Here is a 20,618-nt window from a genome sequence, read left to right on the forward strand (position 1 = left end):
GAGAAAAGGAGACATATGTAATATTCTTTGTAATACTTTAAGAAATAAAACAAAATTAAATTTAAAAAAAAAGAATTTAACAGGTGAAGGGTGGGGGGGAGGGTGGACCAGGCAGAGATAAGCACCCTGTACATCTGTCATCTTCTTCACTGGCTAGAGCTGAGTATTTTATGTGCCCACATTATTGAACTCTCAACAGCTCCAGTAACATCTCCATTCACTCAGTGACTAACTGTATCGTCGACATGTAATCAAGGTCTTTTTAATATTTATACTCATTTAGCATCTTATGGAACTAGATAAAACCTCAAAAAAGTTCTCAGTAACACAAGTGACCACAGGCACTCCTGCTCATCCCAACATTAATAAAAAAAAATTTTAAAAAAGGCATCAAACACCAGGTTTTAAATGGGAGTTCTTCCAAACATTCCAAGATTAGGAAAACTTTATATTGTATATACAGGGCATAGAAAAGATGGAATGAGTCTTAATCCATTCTCCAGGCTAGCATAATCCTCTAGTTCATGATGCCTGTGAACAAAAATCCCAAAATCCTAAATGTGCTATGAACAATTATGGCACTTTATTAAAAAGGACAATACACTATGACAAGTAAGTTTTTTTCTCAACAATGGAAGGCTGGTTAACCTTTAACAAATCTATTAGTGCAATTCACTAGGTTAATATAGTAAATTAATATGTACATATATTTATTTATATACAGTGGGTCCTAGACTTACGAGTTTAATTCATTCCGTGATGGAGCTCGTAACTCAAATTACTCGTATGTCAACTCTTTTTTTTTTTTTTTTAAATATATTTTATTGATTTTTTACAGAGAGGAAGGGAGAGAGATAGAGAGTTAGAAACATCGATCAGCTGCCTCCTGCACATCTACTGGGGATGTGCCCGCAACCCACGTACATGCCCTTGACCGGAATCGAACCTGGGACCTTTCAGTCCACAGGCGGACGCTCTATCCACTGAGCCAAACCGGTTTTGGCTCGTATGTCAACTCTTAAAGTGAACGAGTGAGACACGTGATGCTGGGCTGATGTTGTGGCGTTCACTGTGACGTTCTTTGCACCAACTAGCGGTGGGGTTTCTGAAGCTGGCTCTTAACCCGAATTTTAGCTCGCAACTCAAAGCAAAAAATCGGCCAAGAGACGGCTTGTATCTCGAAAAAACTCGTTAGTCGGGACACTCATAAGTCAAGGCCCCACTGTATAATCATCTCAGTAAATGTTAAATGATTTGATTTTTTAAATCTGATAAAATAATTATTAATAATATTAAGCATCCAGTTTAAGATTGAAACATTAGAAATAATTCTACTAAAATCGAGAATAAATTTGGAGACTTCCTATTCCCACCACTCTTCAGTATTGTGCCTCAGGTCCTCACCAATGCAATAAAATGAGAAAAATAATTTAGAGGCATAATTATTGGAAAGTGGGCCAGTCCTAGGCTCCTGAAACACTCCTGAAACACCTCATGCTTTGCTCTGTATCATAGATGGGCCAACACTTGCAACCTGCATTTCCCATGTTTTCGCTTCAGTTGGTGCCCAGCTAAATTCAACAGGTGGGAGGCACTGGTGGGAGATTGGGAGAATGAAGATGGTGAGGTATATTTCTCATGCCCTTTCAGCCTCTCACAGCTTCTCTGACAGCAACTGTCTCCTGCATGACTCCTGCTCCCACCAGGCAGGTCCACCATGCTTCCAGTCTCCTTGGAGTGACCTCGGTCTACAGCTCTAATTACACTGCCTCCTCCCTTTATCTCTTCAGTCTTGTGGTTATAGTTTCCTATTATCATTAATCCCTGAGTTATCACCTTGTTATTGGTCTGGCCTTTCAGCGGCCCCTCACTTCTGTAACCATTTTGCTGTTTTAAGTTCCCTTTGTAGTAAATACTTAAAGTGGTTTCTATTTTCCCAGAAAGACTGACTGTACAGAAAATTGCTGATATTGGTAAATTCTATAATTTTCTACTGGAATATCCAAATGAATCAAATGAAAAACAGTTAAAATTAATATGAACATTTAATAAGCCTGTGAATAAGCTCAACAACAAAAAATTAAACTCTTCGTACCTCAGAATGTGACCTTATTTGGGAATGGGATCATCACAGATGTAGTTAATTTTTACATTTCTAAATAAAATGTAGAAATTCAATAGTATGAAGTTGTCAGTTTTCTCCCAATTAATATATCTGGGGCATACTCTATAAAACACAGTAAGTGCCTAGCTGTGGGGCAATTCACTGCTCTCCACAACTGTCACAAGGAGTTGGGAGAAGCCAGCTCTCATTTTAGTTACCAAAGAAAAATGCTGTATGATTTCACTCATATATGGAATCTAAAGAACAAAATAAATAAACAAAACTGACACAGATTACGGTCATTGCCAGAGTGGATGGGGGCTTGGGGGGCTGGGTTAAAAGGCAAAGGGATTGAGAAGTACAGATTGGTAATTAAAAAATAGTCATGGAGATATAAAGTACAGCAGAGAGAATATAGTCAATAATATTGTAATTACTATAGTGCCAGAGGATACTGAAAATATTGGGAAGAACACTTTGTAAAGTATATGATTGTCTAACCACTATGCTCTACACATGAAACTAATACAAAATAATGCTGAATGTAAATTGTAATTGAAAAATAAAATTTAAAAAAGAAAAATGCTGTTAATCATGGTGTTATAGTCTTAGAATATGTGCAGATAATTTGCAATACCAGTAATCCACATAGAAATCATCACAGCTCACTTGTATCTGATAATTAGAACATATGGCACTTTCTGTCACTAAGTTGTGATAGTAAATTGTCAGATTTTATAATCATGCTACTGGTTCAATGTTGTAAAAAACTTAGTTATGTGCTGAGTTGTGCCCCGCCCCGCCGTGCCCCAAAAATAAGAAGTCATGTGTTAAAGTCCTAACCCTTCGTATATCAGAATGTGACCTTATTTGGAAATGGGGTCATCATGGATGTAGTTAATTTCATTAAGGTGAGATCATATTGCAGTAAGGTGGGCCCATACTCCAATAAGACTGGCATCCTTATAAAAAGGGGAAATTTGGACACAGACATACATACAAGAAGAATGCCATGTGAAGGTGAAGGCAGAGATTGGGGTGATGCATCATAAGCAAAGCAATGCCAAAGACTGCCAGCAAACCACAGGAGGCTGAGAGGTATGAAAGGGATTCTCCTTCTTAGCCATCAGGAAGAAGCAACTCTGCCAGCATCTTATCTCATACTTCTACCTCCAGAACTTGAGACAATAAATTTCTGCTATTTTAAGCCACCCACGTCATGGTGCTTTCTAATGGCAGCCCTAGGAAACAAATACAGACATTATTATAAAGAATTTCATACCATGTTAGTTTTCTTATCATAATTGAGAAAGAGAAAGGACAGCATTTTACCAGTCATAACACTGAAATGACAAAACATGTATTAGAGTCTATCATCTTGCAAATAATATGTACACTTCCAAGGACAGCTCTGCACACATCAATTGCAAACATTCTTTGATTTACTCAAATTGCCTGCCTTTACCACAAGGAAAACACAGCTGGCACCCACAGAAACTATGAGAGAGAGAGAGTAATTGGGTAAAGAATTCTAAGTAATGGATTCTATTTTTTAATATCCCTTTTAAAATAGAAATTTGCATCCTAGTTAAGATTTCTATATTTATTGAGCAGGTCTTTAAATTAGACACAAAATTTGAAGGAAAAAGAATTAAAAGAGATGTGGGAAATAAGGGAAAAAACAATATGTTATAGAATACCCAGGATTGCTTACCTTTGTGTTTAACAGGAGAGAGTTTGAGAAGAGAAAATTTAACATGTTTTAATTTACCTCTTTTGTAGAAACTTACACTTTTCCCATGTAAGAGCAGAAACTATACTAGTATATAAACTATATTCCATTTAAGTTAGAAAATCCAAGTGAAAAAGTACATGTCTAGAAGACTAATTATAATAGAGAAAGTTGGAGGAAAGTGGCTTCTCTCCTGCTGCTACTGGGGCAGGATTGTGTTCAGCCCCTTAACCACCTGTCAGTGCTTGGTCACACTGGTATTTCATTACTGTAAGTGTTGAGATGACATTAGCTGTAATACTTTGCCACTTGCTGGAATAAGACCAATATTGATGGTCTCCTGTTCCTGAACACGTGGCTTTAAGTGATAGTTCTTTACTTTTGAGTGGTCACAAACCGATTTGAGAAGCTGATAAACTAGGGACCCACTCATGAGAAAAATGCACAAGCAAAAACATGCCCAAAATTTGGGAAACAATTTCAGGGATTTCCTGAAGCTCAAGAATGGATCACGGACTAAAAAAATCCTTGTTTAACATGTTAAACAGATTTCTAATTTCAGTTCCTCTTTCAATACCAGCTTAAGTATCACCTGTTCCAGGAAGCCCTCCTTAATACCCAGCTCATGCTGACTACTCCTTTTTCTGGACTTATGCTACATTGTTAACATTCACCAACTTAGTCTTTTATTGATTTCTATTTTCTTGCTCTTTAATTTCCTGTTGCCAATAGGATTGTAAACTTGTTGAGGAAAAAGTCATAAATTATAGCATTTTGAAGAGACCTCAGCATATCCTAGGTGCTTAACAAATGCTTATTGCATGATGACTTACTTGCTTGACTAATACACAGCATAATTCTTCTCACCATTCAGGAAAGAAGGGTCTGTAATATTGTGATATACGTATAAGAAATGTGTATTTAGTCATCCAGGCTCCTGGCCAGAGTTCCTAAAACCCTTCTAATTTCCCATTAAGAGCTAAAGGAGCATATTTTGTTATAATATTTGGGTTTTTGTCCCCAGTTCCTGAAATAATCACAGAGTGCTAAAGGTAATAATGGGGTCTTTTATTATGCCTAACTTAACTCTTTTCAACCACACCTGAGTTTATCTTAATGAAGTGACTTTTGGAAAGCCCATACGAACTGGGGGCAGATTGCCAGGTAATTAGAAAATTGGAACTCTCAGCCCTACCCTAACCTCTTGGGAGGAGCTGGAGAGTGACTTAATCATCAATGGTCAATGATTTAATTAATCATGGGTACATAATGGAACCTCCATAGAAACCTTAAACAAAGGAATTGAGAGAGCTTCAGGGTTGCTGAACACTTTAAGGTGTTGGGAGGATGGTGTGCCGAGAGAGAGCAGGGAAGCCCCACACCCCTTCTCCATACCTTGCCTTGTGCATCTCTGCCATCTGGCTGTTCCTGAGTTGTATTCTGTGTAACAAACCAGTGCAATGATTTTCATCTGGTGTGCCACAAGAATTTAAAACTATTTAGTCAGGGGCACTGACCTCTTTCCCCTTAGACTGTCAAATAAAAAAATGACAACAGCCAACACAACAATATCCATCCAGTGTGAATGAATCAAAATTATACCTATTTTTTTGTCAGATCAGCAAGAAACATAACATTTTTTGGTGTGCTGCAGAATTTTAGTAATTAGTTTCTGTGTGCCATATGATGAAAAAGGTTGAAAATCGCTGATCTAGTGAATAAACTGTTTTCCTGAGTTCTGTGACCCATTCTAGCAAGTTATCAAACCTGAGGAGGGAGGCATGGGAACCTCTAATTTATAGTTGGTCAATAAAAACGCAGGTGACAATCTGGACTTGCCAGTGGTGTCTGAAGTGGGGGAGCCTTTAACCTGTGGAGTCAGCACTAACTCCAGGAAATTAGTGTCAGAATTGAATTGTAGGACATGCAATTGGTGTCCACAGACAGCTGGAGAATTGGTTGGTATGGGTAAACCTCCCACATTTGGTGTCAGAAGCATTATGAGAGAAGAGAACACAGAGGAGGTTTTCTTTTAGGGGCCTTCACAGTTCTACATAAAGTGTAAGCTCACAGACGGCAGCTATGAGATTAACAGGAAATGCAGTTCTATACTTTATAGAATAGTATCAGCCCTGTAGGAAATACAGAAAGAATCCTCAGCATGCAGTTAGAGATTACACTTGGGTAAACCCTAGTTCCCTGCACCCCCTGCAGAGAAGACAATCAGATGGAAAATGATTGAATAGTGAGAAGCTAATTAGAGCAGAAATTTCTTTAACATATTCAGTAAGCAGAGAATATGTTTGATTCGTGTGAGAAGGTATAGCATGCCATTGAAATAGATGTTCTGACCATTCATTTCAACTAATTGTAAAGAAAGCTTTTTCCTAAGTAATGTTAAAGGAAACAAAACGAAAAAGGTAAACTTGTAACGCTCATACAGATATAAAATGAACACATATTAAAAGATTTTCTTAACTTATTAATAAAGGAATGGGTAAGATGTTATGATTAATTCAAAAGAGAAAAGAACAGACACATGTATAATAAGTAGTGAAATAAATGTGCAAATAGAGGCAAAACTAGCTTAATTCCTTAGTGAAAGGAAGAAAGTCAATTGAACAACTGCGAGACAGTTTGCATGCCTGTAGGCAAGATTTATTTTGCATTGTTATCAGTTATCTACCAATTTTGGAGCTGTAAAATAGTTCCCGTTGAATTAATATCAGATAACTTGAAAGGATGTGCTCTAGACAGTGTATAGCTCTCCACTGAAACACAAATTTCCCCCTCCACCCCAATATTTGGAGACCTGCTTTGAAGATATAGAAAATATATACAAAACGTCAATTCATTACTTTTAAAGTGTTCAAGCAGGATTTGAACAACAGAATGCCAACATTTTAAATTTGCAACAATTAGGAGAGCTATCCAGTCCAAAGTAATAACAACCTCTGTCATTGGTGGTGTCAATGTAAGAAACATTCAAACCTGTAGAGAATTTTTGTGAGTTTATTTGAACCAAACTGTAGACAGTTGCTGGGAAGCAAAATCCCAGTGGATTGAGAAAGTGCTCCACAGCATGACAGATTTCATTTTATTTTATACATTACAATCAAAAGAGAAGTCATTAAGTGGGTGACATGAAATCCATTGGTGACAGATTAAGAAAGCAGGAGAAAGCAAAGGGGGAGGGGGGGTACCTCTGGGATTGGATAAAAAGTAAAATGATAGACACATACTTCTTTTATAAAAGTGGGTACAGGATAGTTAACAGTCAACAATTAACAGTGAAGGGATTTGTGGTCTCTGTCTGGTGGGGTTCCTATGCTTTCAGGGTTCCAGAAAAAGGAAATTATTTAGGCATTCCAAAGGAATGTTATCTTATATGCAGAAAGATAATAGACAGGCTTAAGGTGAAAATTGACCTTTGGCAGGAAAAATTCTAACCTAGGACATGATTACACACTATAAACTGCTTTTAGTTAAAAAGTTTTAATTTCAGACCATCCCTTGAGGTTATTTTAGGCTTCTGAGTTTTTAAGGCCACCATGCAGGCCTTCCCTGAGCTTGTCAGGTTCAGTATATGGCCCCTTTTTTTGTCAAGAGTGGCAATTTGGCCCTCACTTCTCTGATGTTATCAGGAAAATTGGGGTGTCCTCTTTCCCACTGGGTGCTGGGGTGGGGTCCTTACAATATCTCGAGAAAAGGAATTTTCTGAGACTTGCATGGAGGATGAGTGATTTTTATTTGTGTGGAATTACACCCTTGTATTTCCTAAATTTCATTTCTCTTCGTCCAGTCATAGAAGAAGTGTAGCTGGGGTTTCAATTAAAGGAGAAGCAAAGCCAGTGTTGAGTTTCCATTCCATGTTGCAGCTGGGTCCAGTTCAGCATCAGGCTAGTTACAGTCCATTAGTCAGGAGTTAAGGGCAACATGCCAAGAGCAAACAAGAGAACAAAGAGCACAAGAGAGGGAGTTTCTTTGTTCAGGGAATTAAGTATTCCAAATCTTCCTGGGCTTGCAGTGGCCACACCCATTCTGGCCAATGACCTGTTCCCAGATGTGACTGACAGCAAGTACCTTCCCTATGTCATAACAACTTTACTGGGCATGTGTCTAATCTCCTCCATGTCCAGTCCTTTCCCCAGGGAGTAGAACGGTGGCTCTCTGGGGAGTGTGAAGCTTTAGCTTCCTGCTGAAGCTGCCTAAATCACATACTTATAATATTTTACCTTCCCTTTTTACTCCTTTCCTGGTATTAATAACTAGGTTAATTACAACAGTATTACTGAGAGCCCCAAAGAGCTGGGCCACACGGAGTGTGTTCAACTTAGAATAATTCCTACCAAGATAATACTCTCTTCCCAGAGAGCTCAGTGATCTATCTACCTATCCCCTTTCATAATTATCTCCTGAAAATAACTCTTAAATGCTTACTTAAAAAGGGTTTTGTTGTGCCCATCTTGAATCCTGAAAATTATATCACTTGATTAGCAATCTTTATAAACATTTTCTTAATTTGACTTACGGTCTGCTTTGTAGGGTTCTGTATGTGAAATTAACCAAACATGGAGGCCATTAGACTGAAGTGGCTCTAGTGCTTTGGTGGCCTATGTAAGCAAACCAAAACTTAAGATTATGAATGCCACATTAAGAAATTGAAAACAAAGGACAACCAATCACAAACAACCAACTAGGCTTCAAGCTATAGCCAAATAATTTCCTTTCTTTGATTTCACACCTTCTCCATACAAGTCTGTCCCCTGGCTCCTGTTATTGATAGGGTGATCTTAACCCCCTACTTAGGTGAATAGGGGTTAAGTTTCCCATATGTGAATAGAGGGTTCCGTTTTTCTTAAGTTTCCTTTTTAGGCCTGTGAGAAGTGATTAAGGAGGTGACTCAGCTGTGAATCCAGCAAGCAGAACCCATAAGCATGGTCAGACTGACCCACCAGGAGACAAAACATCGTCTCATCGACATCATCTCATTGCCTGATGATTAAGGACAATAGCTGACATCTGGGGACCTCCAGGACTGCACATAGCTGCATTCCGTTCCCCAGCCCACTCCCCTTTATAATCCTGTCCCCTGCACCTTGCTGCAAGACAGGATTTGAATGCTTGTAAGCGCTCTGTCTTCTTGATTGGCTAGCCTTCTCAATAAATGCCTTATATGATTGAATCCTGCCTTCATTATTGGACACAGCAACAGGCAGCCCGAGCCCAACCGGGGGTTTCCTGGTAATACTATGGAAGCATTTTTTTAACCCTGTCTGGTTTGGTGAAGGGCTATTTGAATCAATTTTTGCTCAAATAAACTCTCAAAATTTTAATATGCCAGTTTATCTTTTAACATTTATCTTTCTCTGCATTTTATCTTTTACTTACATTTGTTTCAAACTAAGTTCATGTAAAACATAAGTATCTGAATTATAAACATTATCTTGCTAAATGTTTTGAATTTTAAATTAAATCCTCCCAAAGGTTAGTTTATCTACTTGCTTATTTTAAACATTTGAATGTCATTTTCACTCCATTTTTATCCATTTGTTCCTAGACCAGTGTTTATATTCTGTTTAGTGTGTAATCACATTTATTAAATATATATTTTCCTGTTTTTAAAATTATTTTTAAAAAGTCACTATTGTTCAGTCACAAATTCACGAATTTAACTCTACTCACAAACAATTTTAGATTAAAAGTATCTATTGGATTACACTGAATGGTAAAGAAATTTAGAAATGTGATTTTATATTTCCTCATGTTATTATCTCAAATCAGATCTTATGTTTAATTGGATATCAGCTAAGTCTAAAGATGGAAGGACAAATCCAGATGTCAACACACAGGAAAAAGAAAAAAGTCTTGTGTCTTTGAACAGCAGAATTGCTGTTCTCCTACCTTCCCCACCTTTCCCACATACCTTTAGAGTGTTAATACTTTGCTTCCGGGAGTACTGGACTAAAGCTTCAAGGGCAGACGTGAATAACAATAGACTATAGTACCTTAGCCTGAATTGATTTCTTAAGGGCCAAGAGTTGGTTGGCCAACATGTTTCATTTTGCAAAGTGAGGTATGGACCAAGCAGAAGGGCTCCAGAAAATGGATGAGGTTTTGGAGGCTGCAGGAGAGATTAGGGTGTGGACATAAAGATACTGCCAGCCAGAAAGAACATTTGGGAATAGATCAGAGATGTAATATAGAGATTTTCCTAAAGTTTATTTTGATGTATGTAATCTAAACTCTCTTCTCCATTTCCCATTAAATCTTCAGTAAGAACCTACATTATTCTGGGGAGCAGGCCTATTTTTTTTTTTTTTTTTTTGTAATGTGACATCTTCCTAAAAAGGACGATTAAATAAGCATGGGTAGTAGCTGCCCATGATTCTTCCCAAGGTTATACACCATTGGTAAGCTGCATAGGAGATGGCACGCAGGAGGAGTGATACTCTGCAGGCTTTTCTGAAATACCAGCAAGGCTGGCAGTGCACATTGATGGGCACCGGATGTCTTTTTGATCAGGTCCTCTGTCATATCCATTTTGCCTATTTAAAGAGATTTACAAGAGATTGATTGATCTCACTCTCCAATAACTACACTCTGTTGAATAATCACAGTGCTTCTTCCATTAAAAAAGTGCTTCATAAATATTAATCGCCATAAATTCCACTTTTTAAATAAAAGAGACAGCTGCTTCCCATTAATTATCCTATCAGAAAATTGATTGGACATTTTCTGAAGAGCTTGACAATGTAAAGGAAGAAAAATCATTTTCCTTCTCCCTGTCTGAGAACCCTGTAATAAAAGATTAACCAGAGAAAAACAGTCTATTAACATGCGTACTCATGTATACATTGGAGATACCCTAGGAAAAATGAGTTACTCTTCCAGGTGCCTTTAGAATTAAGGGTTAAACATGATCTTAATAAGGAAGGGGGAGGTGAGATGTAGGCCTCTTAGGGAAGAGGGCATTATTTTTAGGAAAGATGGAAAGATGAATGGGCCCTTAGAAGAATAAATGATAGCTTGTGACAAAGTTTGTCTGGGCATGATGTCAACTTCTAACATCCTCTCCTGTGATGAGTCAACCCCCCCCCCTGATTGATGAGACTCTGGGGAAGTGATTTATGGCAAATGAGTTCCTTTTGGAGGATGTGTCCTTAGGCAGATAAGGGAAGTTAGGAGAAAACTTCTCCATACATTTGCTGTTTTTCAAGTGCCTACAGTTCAACACACCAAAGTGGCTTGGGGGTAGAATGTCTTAAACTCCTAGAGTCACATTTTGGAGTACATATTCTGCTCCCTTTAACTACAAATACAGCTGCTACCTCTGGGGTTAGGAGCCCCCCAAAACTCCAAACCTTAGCTCACAGTAGTGAGCTCCATTTGGCATATGGAATTGTGGATGAGTTATGGATTCTAGTCCTGCTTTGGGCTTTTGCCAAGTTATGTGATCCTGGGGATGTCTGCTTACTTCCCCAAATATCAGTTTCCTCATCTGAGGGCAGAAAAAAAATCTTCCTGTACCAACCTTAGGTTCTCCAGCTGGGGCCCTGTAAATTAGAATGGCCAAAATCAGATTAAAAGGAGAAAAACAAATAGAAGTTTATTAATATGTACATTGCACACATACACAAGGGAGCACTCAGCAACAACTAACCCAAAGTAGTGGCTCTTCTTAGAACTTAGATTTTAAATACCAACAAAGAAAGGGGTTTGGAGCTTCTGGGCAGAAGAGGCAAGTTTTGGGAAGATGACCAGGAAACATATGGTAAACAAAAGTTGTTCAGTGAGGTTCAGTGTGCAGATTTAAATCTGTGCCTTTTCCATTTAGAAGAGTTGGTAAGAGTCCTACTCTTCCCTATATGGAAGAGAGAGAGAGAGAGCTGTCTAAATGAAAATCCTATCTAATAATAGACAAACATGGTAATTAACCATACCTCCAACACACTTCCCATTGGCTAATCAGGGAAATATGCAAATTAACTGCCAACCAAGATAGCCACAGCCAGGCAGCTGAAGCGAACAGGGGGCTTGCTTGCTCCAGTGAAGGAGGAAGCCACAGTTCCCCACCTGCCGCTGCCGGCCTCTGAGCTTGCAACTCTAAGCAACTATGTTGCAATTATAGAACCAAAACAAACTCCAGAAACCTGCTTTCAGCCAGCCAGGCTTCAGCCAGCAGGATTACAACAGTGTTACAATTATAGAACCCAAACAAACCCAGATCCCTGCTTTCAGCAGCTGAGGTCTCAGAACTGGAGCCGAGCCTCAGAGCTAACGCCGGCTCTCAGCTCCAGTGACAGCCATAGAAGGTAAATAAATCCCAGAATTAAAAAAAGAAAAAAGAAAAAAAGGAGAGTTTGGGAGCTTTAGTCGCCCGCCAGCCTGAAAACAGCCATCATCCCCTCACCCAGACTGGCCAGGCACCCCAGTGGGGACCCCCACCCTGAAGGAGGTGTGACCAGCTGCAAACGGCCATCATCCCCTCATCCAGGCTGGCAAGGCACCCCAGTGGGGACCCCCACCCTGAAGCAACAAGATGGCAGCTAATTTGCATACTGAAGGCTGTCCAAGGTCCAGGACCGGATCTGTGACCCTGCCAGGCGGGGGGCAGTGCTTGAGGCTATCCATGGTCTGGGACCTGGATCTGTGACCCTGCTGGGCGGGGGGCTGTCCACGGGACCAAGACCCAGATCCGTGACCCTTCCCAGTGGGGCAGCAGCTCGCACAGAGGCAGATCGGCCAGGGTTGGGCAGGGCAGTACGCCTGGCTTCCACCCAGCCCCAGTCACTCTGGGCAGGTGAGCAGCGCAGAGAGCCTCTGGACAGGGGAGGAAGGCCAGCGGAGGGCGGCCTGTACTCCCCACATGGCGGTGGTAACAGCTGTGAACACGCCAAGCAGAGCCTGCAGGCTGAGCTAAAGTAGCGCCTGCAGGCCATCAGCGCCCAGGAGTGGCTGCGCAAGATCCACCTCCTGGCCCAGGAGGTGCAGGATCGCAGGGACAGCCACCGTGGTGGGCCAGACTGACGTCCTCCTGGCTGTACCACGGGGGTTTGCAGATCTGCAAAGCCAGAGGCCTCCGGTGTGCACATCCCCCCCTGGCCTGCGAACATCCCCCAGCACACTGTCACCCTCCCGCGCCTGCAACAGTTGCAAACCAAGGCATGCACAAGTTCCCCCCGCCTCTCCACCGCACTTCCATCAACCCGGCATGCCTAACACCCCCCCCCCCACACACACACAGGATGTGCACACATCCCCTCTGATGCGCTCATGTCCTTTGGAGAGTGTCTGGGTGTTCTGGGTGCTGAGGGTGGGTGCCTGTGAGATGACAGTGAGAGGGCGGAGTGGTGATGCCCTGTTTCCACGGAGGCCAGTGCAGCTACGAGATCACCTCTGGGGGGTTAATGCAGGTGCTGAGGCAGGAGCAGGTGCAGACAGACACACCTGGTGTGCGCAGGCAGCCCTCGCTGAGGTGCCTTCGGTCAGCTTTCAAGATCAAGAACCCAGAGGCGGAGAGGAATTCCGTCCTCTCAATGAAACAGTGGTATAGTTGGGGGCGACTGTAGAGGAGGAATGTGCACTTTGGGTGCCAGCACCCATGAGCAAAGGCTGCCCTGACTGAGCCTCATTTGCTTGGGGCCTAGCGTACTCCTGCCGGGCAGCAGGTGACAGGACGTGCTTTTCCGAATTAATGAGAGAAAATGTTGATTCTCCTGCTGCCCACGAAGGCGGAAAGTGAAGTGGGGAGACATGTGGGGAGTGAGCGAGGTTCCCTGTGTGGGGGTTCCAAATCTGCTGTTGGTTTCTTTCACCGCTGACTAGAGATATACAGGGTGTCCCCCCAAAATGTATACACACTTTGAATACCTACTAATTCCAATGGTTTTAAGCATAAGAAAGAAACAACAATGGAGCTGTTATCTGTTAAAAGTGTGGGCACAAACAGGTAGTTGGACATTCCCTGAGGGGTCTCAGATTGGAGAGGGTGAAGGCCAGACTGAGGGGCCCCTTTCCCCCCCTACCCCAGTGCACGAATTTCGGGCTACTAGTCATTTATAAATGTATATTTCCTTGTTTTCAGAGGTTTTCCTGAGCCTGCTGGTTCTCAATGGCCTTTATCTCAAAATAAATAAGCCATATCCTAAAGAGGCATATTAGGTGGGGGGGAGCATCTTCTGGGGCCCTCTTCTGCTACAATTCTTCTGCAACAGAGACCTTCCTTTGTATCTGTTTTAGTTAGTAAACAGAATGTAGAAAGTTCACTCAGAGAAAGAAATAGTTTAGTGAGATACTAAGGTGTATGCTTAGGAAATTAAGAGATTCCACTGTTCAATAGGAGAGAAAGAAAGGAAGTTCCCTGAGGAAAATTTGGGTGATTCCCTGGAGAAAGGAGACAGACAGATGCCAGAGGGTTTGGATGTTCTTGAGGGAATGGAAGACAGAAAAGAAGAAGACTATGGTGGTGAAACAAGTAAACGTCTGACAGTCTGGATCTAAAGCCCAGTGTTGCCCCTTGCTAGTTCTGTGATCTTGGGCAAGCCATTTTCCAGGCCTCAGTTTCTTTCTGTGTAAATTGGGATTAATAATAGTGTTCATCTAATAGATTGAATTAAATTAGTTAAAAAGTATAGTCAATAATATTATAACTGTGTGGCATCAGGTAGGTACTAGACTTATCAAGGGGTTCACCTTGTAAGTTATATAAATGTACTAGAGGCCTGGTGCACCAGTGAGGTCCCTCAGCCTGGCCTGTGGGATTGGACCAAAACCGGCTCTCTGACATCCCACAAGGTGTCCTGGATTGCGAGAGGGCCCAGGCCAGGCCAAGGGACCCCACCAGTGCCTGATCAGAGCTGGGGAGGGACGCAAGAGATTGGCCAGCCAGGGAGGGACCACGGGAGGGCTCCAGAGTGTGTTTGGCCCATCTTACTCAGTCCCAATCGGCCGGACTCCAGCGGCAAGCTAACCTACAAGTCTGAGCATCTGCCCCCTGGTGGTCAGTGCACATCATAGCAAATGGTTGAGTGACCTTAGCATATCATTAGCATATTATGCTTTGATTGGTTGAATGGCCCACCAGACACTTAGCATATTAGGCTTTTATTTTATAGAACTAGAGGCCCCAGTGCACAAAAATTTGTGCACTCAGGGGGGTCCCTCAGCCAGGCCTGTGCCCTCTCACAGTCTGGGACCCCTTGGGGGATGACCACCTGCTGACTTAGGCCTACTCCTCGGGAGATTGGGCCTAAGCTGGCAATCAGACATCCCTCTGGCAGCCCGGCAGCCCTCAGGGGATGTCCACTTGCCAGCGGGGAGCAGACTTAAACTGCAGTTGGACATCCTTAGCCCTGCTGAGGAGGTGGGAGAGGCTCCCACCACCACTGCTGTACTGGCAGCCATCAGCCTGGCTTGTGGCTGAGAGGAGCTCCCCCATATGGGAGCGCACTGACCACCAGAGGGCAGCTCCTGCATTGAGCATCTGCCCCTGCTGGTCAGTGTGTCATAGTGACCAGTCATTCCCAGTCTTTCTGCTGTTAGGGTTAGTTTGCATATTACCCTTTTACTATATAGGATAGAGGCCTGGTGCATGGGTGGGGGCCAGCTGGTTTGCCCTGAAGGGTGATCCGGATCAGGGTGAGGGTCCCGCTTGGGTGCCTGGCCAGCCTTGGTGAGGGGGCTGATGGCTGTTTGCAGCTGGTCACACCCCCTTCAGGGTGGGGGTCCCCACTGGGGTTCCTGGCCAGCCTAGGTGAGAGGCTGATGGCTATTTTCAGGCTGCCTGCACCTCCTTTAGGGTGGGGGTCCCCAATGGGGTGCCTGGCCATTCTGGATGAGGGGCTGAGGGCTGTTTTCAGGCTGGCCAAGCCAGCAACGGAAGCTCCCAGCCTCTCCTTTTTATCTTTTTTTTTTATTATTCTGGGATTTATTTACCTTCTATAATTGAAACTTTGTTGCCGCTCCAGCTCCGAAGTCAGGGCCTGCTGAAAGCAGGTATCTGGGGTTTGTTTAGCTTCTATAATTGCAACTTTGTTGCTTAGAGTGGACCTCAGAGCCGGGCTGCGGCAGGCGGGGAACCTTGGCTTCCTCCATCACTGGAGCAAGCAAGCCTCATGTTTGCTTTAGCTGCGTGGCTGCTGGCCACCATCTTGGTTGGGTTAATTTGCATATCCTGCTGATTAGCCAATGGGATGCATAGCAGAGGTATGGTCAATTACCATGTTTGTCTATTATTAGATTAGATAACCCAGTGGTCGGCAAACTGCGGCTCGCAAGTCACGTGCGTCTCTTTGGCCCCTTGAGTGTGGCTCTTCCACAAAATACCGACTTCTGCGCATGGGCCACGAAGTTTCAATCACACTGTACATGCGCACCCACATGTGGTATTTTGTGGAAGAGCCACACTCAAGGGGCCAAAGAGTGGCATGTGGCTCGTGAGCTGCAGTTTGCCGACCACTGGGATGACCATTATGTTATATACCTGAAACTAATGTAACATCGAATATCAACTGTAATAAAAAAATTAAATATATATATATATATATATATATATATATATATATATATATATTCCTTAATCAGTACTATATAAACATCCCTTTACTACAAACCTTCCTCTTCTTGAGGTCAGAACTTTGATGAGGCCTGAGAAACAAAATTTTGAAGGCAGATTTTAAACTTAATAGTTAAGAGGATATCAAATCATATCAGAAAAGCCAGCAGTCATATTCCACAAAGCCCAGGTTCACTCAGCAAAACACCTTATAGATCACAAACCAACTTATTGAGAGTGCAGAATTAAAGAGAATAGAATGTCCAAAAGGGATAGTTTCAGAAAAGTAATCTGCTTAATGAATTGCTTTGTAGGTTTAGGGAATAAATCCTTCTTTCTCCAGAAACAGGACTGATTACCACAAATAGATCCTTCTTCTCCCAGAACTATACTAGAAACACAAAAATGGACAAGTTTTCTTGGACTCTCAAGACTCCAGGTTAGAGGAGTATAGGGTAGAAAAGAATTCACTGCAGTCAGGTAAAACCGATGTTTGAGTCAACTACTTACTAGCTTTGTAAATGGGCAAATGAATAACCATTCTGCCCCTCTTGTTTTTTTATACATCAAATGGAGAAGATATAGAAGCCACTTTATAATAACTGAATGAATGAATAAATATAGTGCTTAGCACAGGGCACAGTACATCTATTCAAAAAAACGTTAGTTGCTGTCAACCCACTGCACTCTCATTATGACATATCCTTGGTCATAATACAGTTGATTGTATCACAACCCATATTGTATTATTTAAACTTGATTCTTCTTGGTGGGATTTTGAAGGCTCCCTAGGTCCTTGTTAGGCAGCATAAGTGGCATATTTTACAGACCATCTGTCAGGTAACTTCAAAGAAATGGACAATCACATTCATTTTACTTTTTTTCAATGAGCTTTATTCTATTTTAATTTTTAATCATACCATGTTATTTTTTTCAAAATGGCCTTTCCTTTATCATTCTCAAGTCTTTGGCTTTAGGAAGACAAAGCCATGATTTTCTTTTTGCCTCTTATCTCCGGCACTTAGCAGAGTGCCAGACACATAGTAGATGCTCAATGTATTTTTTCAAATGAAAATATAGATGTATCATTCTTTCCTAATTATAAAAATAGCCACCCTGTCCTACAAACCTCATATTTATTTTTTTTATTTGGAAGTTATGTGTGTGTGTGTTTTCCTAGGAAGTCTATGCTTTAATGAAACCGTAAGTGTTCTGTTTTTTTGTTTAGGTTGTTCTCTTTCTCATCCAGCATCTGCATTTCATTAGAGGCCTGTTCTGATTGTTCCCATTGTTCCCTTTGTTTATCTACTATTAGGCCTGCTTAAATATGCTGCAACTTTTCTTCATCTGCCCATTGGGACTTTGGGGACTTTGGTGTGGCTAATATCTTTTTAAAAATATATATATATTATTGATTTTTTACAAAAAGGAAGGGAGAGGGATAGAGAGTTGGAAACATCGATGAGAGAGAAACATCGATCAGCTGCCTCTTGCACACCCCCTCCTGGGAATGTGCCTGCAACCAAGGTACATGCCCTTGACCGGAATAGAACCTGGGGCCCTTCAGTCCGCAGGCCAATGCTCTATCCACTGAGAAAACCAGTCAGGGCAGTGTGGCTAATATCTTAAGTGAGGATGATCACAAGAGGTGAAAGGTCCTGTGTGCTGGGAGTAGAGCCAACAAGAAGGATGTCAGTCCTCCATCAAGGCATCAGGATAAAACTACTCTGCTCCCTATTCTCCACTCTCCCACCTCCCCACCTCAAGAATTGATCCCACAATTCAGTTCCCCCATTTCCTGGATCATGATCAGTTAGTTTTCCCCCTGAAGGTCAAGGATCCCTAGAGGAGGCCAACTCTCTCTAGGATCTTAACATGAAGTGTGCAATGCTGGTCTCAGAGCTCTCAGTGGACCCAGAGGGGAGAAAGTCCTGTCGCACTCACTAGCTGGCAACTTCTGGACCCCACATGACAAGCCCTAGTATCTGCTAGACCAGTGGTCAGCAAACTATGGCCCCTTGAGTGTGGCTCTTCCACAAAATACCACGTGCGGGCGCACACATGCAGTGCGATTGAAACTTTGTGGCCACACTCAAAGTGCCAAAGAGCCTCATGTGGCTCGCGAGCCGCAGTTTGCCGACCATGGTGTTAGACTCAAGAGAATTGGATAAGATAGAATTATAGGTCAACTCAATTTCAGAGTGACATTTTCTGATCTCTTAGCCAAAGTCTGAATGTTAACCATTATTTGCCGTTTATTATTACTGCAAATTTGCACAAACATAATTATTCTCACTTATTTAATTATTTTGAGAACAATTGGATAAGCTGGAATAAGAGTATAAAAAAGAAACTTTGCAAATTGTCTCTTTATTTTCTCTCACTAGGCACAAATTATTGCATCCAGAAGAGCTAGCTTGAGAAGAGAGGCTTCTCTTCAGAGTTTAAGTTAATACTTAGCACATGCATTTGCTCAATAAACATTTGTTAAATACATTAATAAATATATGGTTGAATGAATGAATGATGATGCAATTGAGACCTCAGAAGACTTGGGTCAGATTTATGCAGTGGACAGTGGTTTTCAAAATTTGGTTTAGCCTAAAAAACTTTTGTTTAAACAACACTTAATGGGGAAACTCAGTCAGTTAAAGAAAGAAAATAGTCTGGTTGAAATGAGCAGAGTATTCAGATCATACCTGTTTGGGTATCTCTGGCCACTGAGAAGGTTCCCCACAAACCATTTTATTATGGGGGTTACAACAATGCAGCAGAAAAATAAGGCTCCTGAATGATTAATATACTTATTTCAGCTACATTTACTGTCAATATCAATCACACCAGCAGAACCACTGAATTCAAAGAACTGCATCAATTATTGAGAGGGATTAAGTAAATGAATGGGTCATTACTTTTATAGCCTAAGCTAGTCATTAAGACAAAATGATAAAAAGAGGATCTAATGTAAAGCTGGGCAACAATTTCAAAAGAAATTGAATCCATTATTATATGTTTAATACACAATTTTAAAAGAAGTTTAATCAATTATCAGAGCTTAACTAACCAGAATCCTTGACAAACTGAATTTTCCCACATTCATTCATTAGTAAAGATTAAGGAGATATGCTAAAATCAGTCGAAAGTATTTACACGTTATATCTGACTATCCAGCACAGTTCTTAGCATTACAAAGGATACAAAGATGCAGAAAACATGGTCCTTAGAATTAATCTGCTTATAATTTAGCTGGGCAGACAAAACTCACATGTATGAAATCATCTAGAAAGAATGAAGTGTTAAATTCTACGTAATTATTTTTTAAAATCTGGTAATTTAATTATTTTTAGGGCTATTTCGTGTAATACAAGCACCATTAGATAAATAAAATTTCAATGTAAGTTCTTAAAATATACTCTGGAGTCTGATTGATCTCAATATCTATGGTTTTACTTACGGTTTATTACTGTAAAGTAATGGAACCATAAAGTATAAGAGACCAATAACCTTGAGTCATTACTGAATCCACAAACATCAAAGTTCATATCAACCAAGAGTTTTGGGCGAAAGTGATACATTGAACCCAAATAATAGGAAACAGGCCCTCGCTGGGTGACTCGGTTGGAGCATCATCCCGTGCACTTAAAAGGTTGTGGGCTCAATTACCTGTCGGTATAAAAGGCAACCAATTGATGTTTCTCTCTCATATTGATGTTTCCCTCTCTCCCTTCCTCTCTTTCTAAAAATCTTTTTTTTTAAGTTGGTGAGGATTAAAAAAATACTAGAGGCCCTATGCATGAAATTCATACAAGGCTCTCAGCCCTCGCACCCCGGCTTCATCTGGAAGATTGTCCAGACAGTTGTTCCGCTGTTTGGCCATCTGGTCTAATTAGCACATTACACTTTTATTATTATAGATATTATAGGCACTACACCTGGAAGGTTTGACAATCAATTCTTACCAACCCTTCAAAGAAAGAATAACTCCTACTGTAAACAAACTCGAATAAAAACAGGTGTTCCTCAACTCATTTTATGAGATTATAATGCCACCACAAGCAAAACTATTCATGGACAATAAAATATTTTTTTTAGGAGAGCCTTAGTTGTGAACTGAGGTGCAAATATACCAAGTTAAATATTATTTAAGAAATCCTGCAAAATCATGATCAAGCAGAGATTACCTGAGGAATGTAAGATAGCTCATCCTTCGAAATTGTACCAATGGG

General features: G+C 41.2%; 1 protein-coding gene across 1 annotated transcript in view; it reads right to left on the reverse strand.

The window, feature by feature from the left end:
• Positions 1-10,354: 10,354 nt before the first annotated feature.
• The window catches only part of ARL6IP6 (ADP ribosylation factor like GTPase 6 interacting protein 6), a 62,145-nt gene continuing 51,881 nt past the window's right edge, over positions 10,355-20,618 (reverse strand). The window contains exons 4-5 of the mRNA XM_059704449.1: positions 11,371-11,392; positions 10,355-10,384 (exon numbers count right to left, since the gene is read on the reverse strand). Coding sequence (XP_059560432.1) covers positions 10,370-10,384; positions 11,371-11,392 — 37 coding nt within the window. The 3' untranslated portion in view covers positions 10,355-10,369. The remainder of the gene's footprint in view (positions 10,385-11,370; positions 11,393-20,618) is intronic.

The sequence above is a fragment of the Myotis daubentonii genome, chromosome 7, assembly GCF_963259705.1.
Source record: "Myotis daubentonii chromosome 7, mMyoDau2.1, whole genome shotgun sequence".
Lineage (NCBI taxonomy): Eukaryota > Metazoa > Chordata > Mammalia > Chiroptera > Vespertilionidae > Myotis > Myotis daubentonii.